This window comes from Fusarium coffeatum (assembly GCF_003316985.1).
Source record: "Fusarium coffeatum strain FIESC_28 chromosome Unknown BRIP53273_contig_120, whole genome shotgun sequence".
NCBI classification, from domain to species: Eukaryota; Fungi; Ascomycota; class Sordariomycetes; order Hypocreales; family Nectriaceae; genus Fusarium; species Fusarium coffeatum.
This window is the reverse complement of record NW_022157913.1, coordinates 18,572-29,539: the sequence shown is the minus strand read 5'-3', so window position 1 is coordinate 29,539 and position 10,968 is coordinate 18,572. Positions and strand designations below refer to the sequence as shown.

General features: G+C 49.8%; 2 protein-coding genes across 2 annotated transcripts; both read right to left on the bottom strand.

Moving 5' to 3' along the window:
- Positions 1 to 9,142: 9,142 nt before the first annotated feature.
- On the bottom strand, positions 9,143 to 9,423 carry FIESC28_05579 (uncharacterized protein; the record flags this gene model as incomplete). Its single annotated transcript, XM_031159724.1, has 2 exons — positions 9,143 to 9,310; positions 9,358 to 9,423. 2 exons carry the CDS (start codon positions 9,421 to 9,423, stop codon positions 9,143 to 9,145), a joined length of 234 nt encoding a protein of 77 aa, XP_031016221.1.
- Positions 9,424 to 10,454: 1,031 nt separating this feature from the next.
- On the bottom strand, positions 10,455 to 10,721 carry FIESC28_05578 (uncharacterized protein; the record flags this gene model as incomplete). Its single annotated transcript, XM_031159723.1, has 1 exon — positions 10,455 to 10,721. The coding sequence occupies one exon, from the start codon at positions 10,719 to 10,721 to the stop codon at positions 10,455 to 10,457; it is 267 nt and encodes an 88-aa protein (XP_031016220.1).
- Between the last annotated feature and the right edge of the window lie 247 nt (positions 10,722 to 10,968).

The window sequence follows — 10,968 nt, the reverse complement described above, 5'->3', positions numbered from 1 at the left end:
TTTTTTCTTATATCTCTTCTCTGTTTTTTTCTGTGATCTTGTTTTTGCTGTGGTAGTGATGTTGAGGCTTGGATGTACTACGGTTTACAGGGTATCCTGGGTATCCGTGGTGTTTTGGGTCGGCGGCCGGTTTTGTGGGGAATCATGTCGGCCGTCTCGAGGACAGAAGTCGTGATCATCCAATGTGGGGAATCTTTTCGGCCATCTCGTGGACAGAAGTCGTGATTATGTAAGTGCTGTGGTTTTTTTGTAATTTTGGGCGCTCGAACGGGGTGTTGGTGGTTAAGGTTTGGTTGTGTCTGGGTCGTACTGCCTCGCGAAGTTGCCATGTCGTCTGTCGTCGTTCGACAATGACCTATATGGTATTTGGCCATATATAACCTTGGTTGCTGACAGACAATCTTGAACTCTGATAGCTTATCTGCGCGTGACTCCGTGTCCTGAGTCGGTGGTTGAGAAGACATCCCTTGAAAGGAAAGGTTAAAAAGCTGAGAGTGCATATGATAGGGGGGATACCTGCCAGATCTTTCCAACTTCTCGGTCCCGTGTTGTTATTCGTGCCTTCCGTGAAAGATCCCTATCGCCGACCAGGCAGAACCAGCCGGTGCGCTTGCCATGTTATGAATTGGAACGCCGAATCCGAGAGAACACTTGGCCCCCTTTTTGTGGTATCGGCTGCGGTAGGAGTCTCTGATCAAATCATCCGTCGCGCACCATCAACCACTCCGATGCCCTCGAAACTGCCATATGCAGCTTGAGCTTGCCTCCACAAACATTCTCAGCGTAATTCATTTTGCCGCAAGTCATATGTCTGCGAAATCTTTGGCGTGTTCCAACATCGACTCCAGCCCAACCCCAGGCACCGGAAGTATGGCGTTCAAGATTTGTGTCGACCCGCTACGAGAAGTGGCGGAAAATGGAAAAACATGCGCTGATGCGATAGAACCCGTAAGTTAGTTCCAATCCCAACGTGGGTTTCTTTTGTCCGAACCGGGAGGTCGCTTTGCTCCCAGGTTATCACCCACCCTGGACCGTCGTTGACGACATCGTCTCCAACTGCCTCATCATGCTCTCTTGCACTCTTGTTGGCCCCGTCAACGACTATCGACAGCAAATCAATGCCGCTCCCCTCCGTTTTGAGACAGACCAGTCAGTGCAAAGGTGAGACTGGAAGGCCTGGAGATGTTAGTGTTGGAACGTCAAGCGGTGAGTGGATGAACACTTATACCTTGTGTATCTAGACAACTCGCAGGGCTGAACTTCGGGTCTGTTTGTTTACCTGGCAATGGAGGTCAAAGCCACCCCGGAGGTCGGTCTCGTGAGCGGATTCAGTCCCGATCACCACTGGCTTGAGTTGAGGGTTGACTCTGCCGTCGTCGGACGCCGTGATATGGGCTTAGGTCTCTCGTATTATCTTCGATTGATCGTTATCAGACCAGTACTCATGGAGGCTGTTGATCTATAAATGTCAGCGTTGATACGCTAAGGGATAGAGAGGTAGATACTTACCCCTTGCATGGCCAGGCGGAAGTTGATATCGCTATGTATATGGGTCGAAGCGGCGGAGGGCGGGCGAGTAGATATACATTAGCCCCGATAAGGAGTAGTCGTTCTCCATTGTCTTCAAAATGGAATGGCTAGGCTGTATATATATATAACGAATGGAGTAAATGACCAGACGGGAAATCGTAGATGGTGATGTCTTCCTTCGAGTCTAGCATCAGCGCACCGACCAACCGGAGCCGCAGTCAGTCTGTCTGGTGCTACTTTAGCGGCATGAGCGTTTGGAAAGTGGTGTTGTAGAGGTGACCCAGTGAGGGATATCCTTGACAGACGATCTCAGTTCTGCCAATCATTCTCCTCAAGATCAACTTCCACGTTAGGTCGTCCTAGTTTTTGGAAGGCCTCCTTGGCCTTGTTGCTCGTGTAAAAGGTGCAGGGTCTGAAGAACGCCAGCTCTCTTGGACCCATCCGATGCAGGTACATCATTCCCGCCGGGTACACATTGGCAAGGGAGTCGAACAGAACCGCGTCAGCTGCATCTTCGGGGCGAGCGCCCACAATACGACCACAGGCCAACTGTACGGCTCTGTCTTTACTCAGCGTTGCAGAAGGGGCAAGACCTTACTGCCCAAATGACTCTCCTCCAACCTGTTCCAATAGAATTGGGCAGCGTTGTGTGCCGGGATACCGAAGGACAACGCAGACCTCGAAGGGCCGCTGCTACTCTTGCGCTTATCGGTGGGTACCGCCCCTAAGGTCTAAGGGACACGGCTGCATCGATCGCACCTGGACCAGAAGCATGTCGCTGGAGAGATGATTCTAGACGTCTTCGAAAAGGATAAAGAGCCTAGTACATATATATCCATTGTGGACGAAGGTATAGCGCCGGTGAACGTCGCGAAACGTGATTCCTTGCTTGGTCCGGTAATGGCCAGGGGCAATGAACTCCCTTTCCTCTTCAGCAACATTCACAACGTAGCCTCTCCGCCTGGCGCGGAGGCGCTCTCACCCTGCCCCAATACTTTCTATCGGGTTTTATAGTAGAATAACTGGGAAAGGAAAGAGGAGGGAACGAATGGAATGGAAAGGAAAGGGACAGGACACAGAACTAGGCGTCGTGGATCCGTGTCTCCGCTTCTGCCATCCTGTTCAACAGGACAGTCATGTTCCGTCCATGTCTTAGCCACACCCCAGTAGTTTCAGGAGTATCAGACTCCAGGGTACCACAGAGCAAGAAGGCGTTCCATATATAATAGGTGGAATCCCCCCATTGTCGGGTATAGTCACCGCGAGCAAGACAGGTTCTTCTCGCTTGATGTCGACGCTTCCCGATATATAATTGTCCAGTACACGAGGTCGGTTTCAAATAGTGGGCGAACAGGGAGACATAATATGCCATTCAACAGATGTTCAATCGAAATTGCCACTCGATCCAGGAACTGTCGTCGGTAGGTCCGAGTTCCGCTATACCTATATGCTGAAAGCCAGGGAGGGGCAGTATATATCCGAAGTGAGTGATATCGACATCAGCGATGTGAAGTTGCCAAGCAGACTCCGTCGAGGGATGACCGAGAAGCAAAGAAGTAAGTCTCACACGGATGTTGACAAAATTTGTATCTGTAGGCGGTGCCGTGTAGGGCACTAATTTGCTTGGTTTAATCCATTCAGGTCGGGCGTCTAGCATAGCTTGGAGTGCATCCCGGAGCTCTGGGTGGTTTCTTGCGTAAGCACTGGCTCGAAACGCGCTGAAGGAGGCGTCGGTCGTGTCGTACATGCCGGATGGCGGTTCACCCGGTGACTCTGGGTCCGATGACTCCAGGTCCGATGACTCCGGGTCCCGCATCCAGGCCGATGCGAGTGCGAGTGAGACCCCACGCCCAAGCTTTGCATTTGAGTGTTTGTCAAGCAGGGCAGTATGTCGGTTGATGGACTCTTGACAGGTAGGACGATGGAGACTATTGACCAGCCTTCTAGCAAGACGGAAGACCTGGGATCAGCAAGACGTATAGTATGCTCAATGTTGTTTCCACTGTTGAAGCTTGATGAGAACGCCGTTTCCCTAAAGGCCGATACCTCTCGCGAAAGTTCAACAGGCGGTCCAGTTTGTCTGTTGTCTTTGTAAGAGTGGCTTCATACTCGTGATCAGTGACAGAATCACTGTCGCCGCAATGGTCTGTTATTGCGTGCAAATGTAGTATAATATAAATATATCTCGATGGTAGGTATAACCTGGCTTCAGCCACAAAGGCGGTGCAGGGTATGCCTTTGCTCCCGAAATTGTTAAAACGAAGTTTGAAAGAGGTAAAAAGGCTGCTCACAAGGCCGACATTCCACTTGGCCGCCTTCTGCTCGACTAGACCCAGGAAGAACAACGCAATCGTGAATCAAACAGTAGAACCAGATGATGTGTTCGCCCAATGGGTTTCCAACAGCGAAACGGAGCATCTCATACAGGTCAACAGGAACGACCAACCGTACAGCGCTATTTGGTGCTTTCCGTCATGTGCATGCATGGCATGGAGTGATCAGGCATGATCGGCCGTCGGCCAGGAAAACCGCCTTCGAGCGGCAGTACGATAATGGAAGGATATGCTCGTGTGGTCAATCTTGCAGAAGGGCATGTGCACCACTAAGCCAGAAGGGTCACCAATTCGCCTTCTCGTGCCATGGTTGCATCTTCTCATCGACTGCCAGGATATCCGCTGATATAATATAGATGATAGTAGGACGGGGAGGGAGCCCCGAAAGATTGGCATGATGTGTGCCATCTCTGGGTTTGCCAGGACTATGGCGTCAATCAAACTTTCCAACTTGCTGTGACTGCACGTTCTTCGAGCCATTCTTCTACTTCATAAGAGAGATGATTCTGTGTGCGTTTACCATATACGCGCCACGCTCATATCTAATATTCAGTAGCAGGAACGGCAGGTGCTTCAACAGTCCTCCGTGAAGATCGCTGTCATCACCTTCCACAAAACAGACGATTCTTGGGGGTGGCCATGGTGATAGTTCTGCAACCCACACTCAGAGCCAGCACTCTGTTCAGTTTTAAGATCTGAGTGATCTGTGGCTCAGCAGTAGAAGCCAGATTCTACCAACGGTTGCCGACACGCTGAACGCCAGATTTTCCTTGGAAACTATACGGATGTGTTTTACATCTCCGGGGAAGGTACGAGGCGTGATATCTGCGCTGATACTGGAGGGAAACTGCAGTCCGCTGAACCTGCTGGTGCTATATCAGGCCAGGGATGAGACATGTTTGTGGGTGCTATATATAAAAGGATTAAGTCTGGGAGAAAGAGTGATATCGGGGCGTGTTCCATTGATCGCTAGGATACGCTCAACCTCGCAGGTGGGGAGAAACCATTAATTCTGCTTCCATGACACATGCAGTCTCGCGTGAATAGGAGACCTTTGAATGCTGCACATCGGTTCGGAAATCGATCGCGGCTCGAAGTTCAATCTGGTTCGTGGAAGTACATCATCTCACCCTCCTCCTTTTCGCCATGAAGACTACCTTTGATGCAAGTCAGAGGGTATAATGGCGGAAGATGGGGTGTGAGTATCAGGTGAGATGATCTCGGACGAATTGTCGACCTCAGTACTGGGTGAAGTAGCCATGAGGAAAGCTGGTGTAATGGCGGACGATGGTATGTTGTTACGGGTTGATAGCCTTTTGTAAGACGGTCCAGGTTTGGCGAATGAGCGTGCGAGTGTCTTTGTCTCTACACAAATGGTTCTTTCCGGGGAAGCAAACTGGCGATACCGGTAGCCATAAACCGGCGGATGCACATGGTGCATGACCACGCGAGAGCCCCAGGCAGATCGAGGTCGGAGGCTTCGGAATACCCTTCCTCCCTGTATCCGGCCAGCCCGCGGGTGCGCTCAGTTCGGCCTTCTGCCTCTATGCGCTGGATGGTATTATATACTTCTTCCAACGCTCAGGCTCATCATCGTCAACGTCAGAGTCTTCGATCGTGGTGAAGGCAAACAGGAGTGTTGCACGATATATACTATAATTGTTGCATGGGCTCTTTGCCCTTGGGTGAAACATTAGACCTGTGACGCTCGACCTTGTCTATGCGTCCCATGCGTCTGGACTTGGCTTTGATCAGGGGGTCGCCATTTCAAAGCGACGGGTGTTCCAGTGACCTGGAAGCGACTGAGACCTGTGTATCAGCATCGGCGGCGTGAGCGAAGTTGAAGCATAGTGAGTATATGCAACCTGTCGTTTGAGAGACTCCGGTAACATTAAATTCGCTCGGAGATCTCGGTTGGTTCATTCTGCCAAGCTCCTCGTCCACCTTCTTCGCTTCATGGTTGGCGTGTTGATAAGAAAGATAAAGCCACCTAGTTTATGCTCGAATGAACGGAATGGAGAAGGGATCTTAATTCCCTGCCAAGGACCTGTTGGGATATGCTTGGCATATGGCGGACTATATGATCGCCGACGTCCCCAGCGTCAGCCACCGACTGTGAACGACTAGTTGTTCAAGAATGGCTTGGAGTCTGTGCTGAGTTCTTTCCACATCTAGGTCACTATCGGAAACGGGCCAGAGTGACAGCTGACTTCAAAGGTAACTGTCACCAGAAGTTGAACAGCATTACTGCCGGCATGAGCTCCCACCACAAGCACTAACATTTGCCGTCATCCCCTTCATTGAGATATCCTTCTTCATGCGGATACTCCGAACGTCATCGCACTGAGCAAGGCGATTGAAGAGAGCTCGACTCTCTTCCTGATTTGTCTTGATCGGCACAGTCGTATATGTAGACGACTGAGTGTCGGAAGCGTGTAAGATGAGATGTTTGTGCCAGTTCGGGCTTTGATAGAGGCGACCGTGAAAAGGGCTTTCGTTGAATCATGTCTGTCCTGTGCGCAACAGTCACACTTTTGCACATCCTCCTGTTCAAGCCCTTGTCGATAGATACTAATATTGGAAGGGAGTGAGTAGTACTGAATTGAATAGGACCAGTGCCGAATTCGAAAGATGTGCCTGGCTTTGGTTTATAGCAACCCATATACGTAGGTCGTCACAGCACGAGTGATATATGGTATAGTTTGGTCGAAGCCCGAGACGATAATGTTTGTTATAGCGGGAACATATCTAATACTAAAGAATGTTAGCTAAGTATACTAGGATAGGGATAGATAACGTACTAATGTAATTAAGGTAGCTTGTATAGTTAGCTACGGTTTTAAATCTATTGTAAGCTGCTAGGACCCGGCCTAATCTGAGGTCCTTCTTGAAAATGTAAGGCAGTCGGACTTGGTCAGGGTATCCCGTAGCCTTCCATATTATCTCCTGCCTAGTTTAAGAGTGGAGAGTTTCCGGGAGGGTCAAGGGAATAACATAAATAATTAGCTTTGAGATGCTATCCTTGTACCAATTTATTCAACAGCCCAAGCTCATTTAGGCGCAGGCGAGACTCGCAGTTGAATATTGGACACTCTCCTTTGTCCTTTTGATCCTTTGTTGGTTCGTTTATTTTCGGAGTAGGAGGAGAGTTGGCGTCAGGCGCATTGTCGTAATAGGCACTAAAGGTTGAATTGACGCCCGGGAAGAGAAAGGCAACTCATATTCATTGTGCATGAATACGTATGTGCTGGAATGTCGAAGATTCCCTCACAGGTCAAAGACCTGAGCCATGGAGTTGTATAGAAGGTTGGTGTGCTGGAGGAGGCGAATAGTAGTCGCTCAGGCCGAGAGCAACGTCGAATCACTGACCATACGATATAGTATACTCAGAAGGCAAATCAATGGCGATATTGAAGAAGCCCGGGTTGGGCTCACCCTTCGGTAGTTGTCTCTGCATCCAGCATGCGACGGGGCAGTGGCTGCATTGCGACTTTTGGATTACCAACTTTCTGTTGTATCTCATGGAAGTACTCGTCCAAATCTGTTGTAGATAAAGTTTGATGTCGACATCATCTTGGTTATTGCCATCGGTGCTAGGTATACCACTTCTATAATATTGCAATCTGTATTTCTCCTCGCCTCCAACACCCACTGTCGCGACCACGGTGGGGGCATTGATGTTTCAGTACGTAGCTCAGCTTGCAAGCGCAGCATTCTCGTCAAGGTGTCCATATATAATGAAAGAAATCGGAGCGAGATATTCTCTATCGCGAAGTCGCATTCATCTTGTTGTTCTTGGTGTTGGGTCAGGAAGAGAGCAATAAGGCTTGAGCATCGGCTGGAAAGGGCGAGACTGAGATACAGGCATCATTGCAGAGCTCCTCCCCCACCACCGGAACCATCGTAAAGAACTTAGCCTAGGTCGCTTCTGCGTGTGAGAACTTTGTCGACGCCCGCCAGCTTCATCTGAAATGAATACTCGCCGAATTCGTACAATGGCGACAAACCAGGTAGAGCCTTCGCCATCCGCGTCAACGAGTTGAACACAGGAGCCCTCAAAATATCGGAACATGCATTACCATTTCAAAGGGTCGGAATGCCATGGTATTGATCATCTTCGTGAAATTGGGTAACTGCTCCGGTCCAAGCCTTAGTCACCTCCCTCGACGAGAGTGAAGATTGGATATCTCATCTTGTGCATTCACACGAAGACAAGTTCAATCTCTTTAGCAGACGACATGTAGACTTCCGGTAGCGCTTACTTGTCCAGCCTTCTGATGGTATAATCGGCAATACAGGAGGGAAACACGGTTGAAGTCATGGACATGGCTTCCGGCCGGTAACACAATCAGGAATGCCGTGGTCGTTGGCAGAGTTGAACAGCTTTCGGCGGAGGATGCTAGACGTCAATGAATTTGTCCGGCCGTGTTACGGAAAAGAGCGCGGAGTAGCCTGGTTGATCCTTCGGCAACCAAAATGGTGTTTATAATATACGCGGTGCGACAGGTCGTTGTAAAAAGAAATGGCAGTATAACATGGTTCGCATCGGTCTTCCACTCAGCACTGTCGTTGACATGTGCTCGCTGCACTACTTCAATGACAGTGCACCAAGAATACAGAATCCGACCTTGTCAGCCTATCCTCTGTGGTCGACTACTTGATGTTGAGATGTATGTTGTGATGTATTGGTATCGCAGGGTCATAGAAGGTGCGCTGTCCGGGCTTTATACCAACTCTATGATGCTCCTGAACAGTTCGCTGTCCGCAGGTTATACAAGGAATGATTTGAAGTAAGTCCAGAGTGACTCTCATTCAAAATTTGTTGAATGCCATCGACTTGGGCTTGAGACCAGTCTTTTGTACACGTGCCAGCGTTTATATGTCAACTCTGTTCCCGGTTCATACACTGGTAGCACAGGAACATTGCAAAGTTTTGCGCATGGTGTATCCTCCAGCCAAAACAACCTTAGTTGCACATCTGGATCGTTCTGCGATGTACGATTCTTTCGTTGGCTTTGGTGGTTTGGTATATATAAGATGTTTGAGACAAAGTCCAGATAGATAAAAAAAGTAGAGCCCCATGCCACAGTTCGGAAGATGTTGACTTGGGTATTCTATGAGGAAGACGTTGTCGAGCTGGAGAGGAAACTTGCGAAGAGTATCTATAATGCGATCAAATTGTCTCCATAGAAGATGTGGCCCTATGGCGTGAGTACAGCGGTACAACCTTCGATCTGTTGCTCGCGATGGCTAGATTGAGAAAACAGCTAGGAAAAGCATTAAGAATGTCGAAAATAGTCGGCTACACCGACCTCTTCTCTCAGCTGGTAAAATATGAGATCATCTCCGTCAAAAGTGTGACCGGAGACAGTCACTTCGACGAAAATCTCAGAAGCGGTAGCTTCAATCAAGTCGAAGTCCAAGTCTGAGTCCTTGGTCTTCTGCATCTAGAAGAGATTCATGGCGGTAGGTGCCCTTGGTCACCGCAATTGACCGTAGCCATTTCTCGAACGACGTCGTTCTCAACTGAGCGGGTAGACCAGTAAGTGCCCTTCAGCATGGTGTATAGTATAGAGGTTCAGCAGTGAAACTTGCAACAATGGATCCAACCAGAGCCAGGCGGAGCATGCATGCGATAGCGAGCCTTCTCGACAGCCACACATGTATTCATTGTCTCGCAATTCAGCTCTTGCCACTGTCTTCCGTCGTCATGGGCATGATAATTTGAGGGCTTGGCGGGACGTATCGTCCGGGCAACCATCAGAAGCGCCTTTGCTACATCTCAGTTGCAGCACACACATGCTGGCCGGGTTTGTTCTCAGTGGCTCCTGAACTGACAGCATTCGAGTATGTGCTGTCAAGGAGAAAAGTTGCGATGCCGATATATTGTGATTTGCGGTGGGGATCTCTTTCCCAGTTTAGGTGCAGAACTATCGCGGGCCAGTCTTGCCTCGACAAGGAGCAGCAGCGAGTGGAGTGGTAGCTGCGGTAGAAACTCTGTTCTAGCAAACTACCCTCCGGCAACCGTGTTGATCGTCCGCCATATGGATCATACGGTCTGTATATATATATATGAAGTACGCCACCCAACAGCAACACCGTAATGGGGCCGAAGTAAGAGGCTGGCAGGGTGCGTCACCGAGGTTGACAGTAAGAGGTCGCATGCCTAGTTCTGTCCTCGGTATCGGCACCCGACAGCCACAGACGGTTGTGCATTGACCATTGCAGCTTGATTCCGCCTTGTCGGGACACTTGGGAAGCGTTGGGCTGCTGCTCTTCGATTTGAACTGGCTAGTAATACAGCGAATGTTTTGGGGTTACGACACTCAAATATTATCAGAGCGCGAGGTCGCACTGCCCATTGAGGCGTGTAGTGGGCTCTCCAGCCGCAATGCTGGCTAGGTATCGGCGGAAGAAGTCTATACGTATATCAAGCTTGTGTAGCTATGTGCCAGCGATCATGCGTTGAGGGCGTAAGAAGGTAAGATGATTCCTCCACCTCAATCCTCTAACAAATGTAGAATTCAGCGCCATTCGTGGTCGTCCATATTCCAAAGCCTACTGTAAGCGTTCGGTGTAGGTCTCGGGTGTTTACGTGCCAAGCCTCAATGTAAGGTCGTTGATAGGACTATCTTCGAAACGATGTTTTCCATCCATCGTGATGAGATCGCGGCACTTCTTGTTGGCTGCCGCGTCTTTTATAAGAGCATCGGAGAGACGGCCGAGGCGTCCACCTTCGCCGGCTGTGAGGTCTTCCCAGTGCTTGACGCTGTACAAGAAGATGTCGGCTCCGGGGAATTCCATATGGGCCGATTCCTTTTCCAGCGTTGTCTCCAGCCGCCATCGTGGGATGGCCATGACTGCCGCGATGTTAGGGTTGCCACGAGGCTAAGCGAGGAGAACGGAAAGTATTTATAGTGGTTAACACTCCAGGACCGGACCGGAATCCATTGCTTGGGAGTGTCGATGAAAAACCCTTCCTTCCTCAACATGGACTTGAGGTGTACCAGAATCCGAGGCGCTCAAGTGGTTCACCAGTTCTAGACGACTGACTTGCAGCACAAACTCTCCCATAGCACCGGATATGGGTTTGTGCTATCATCTT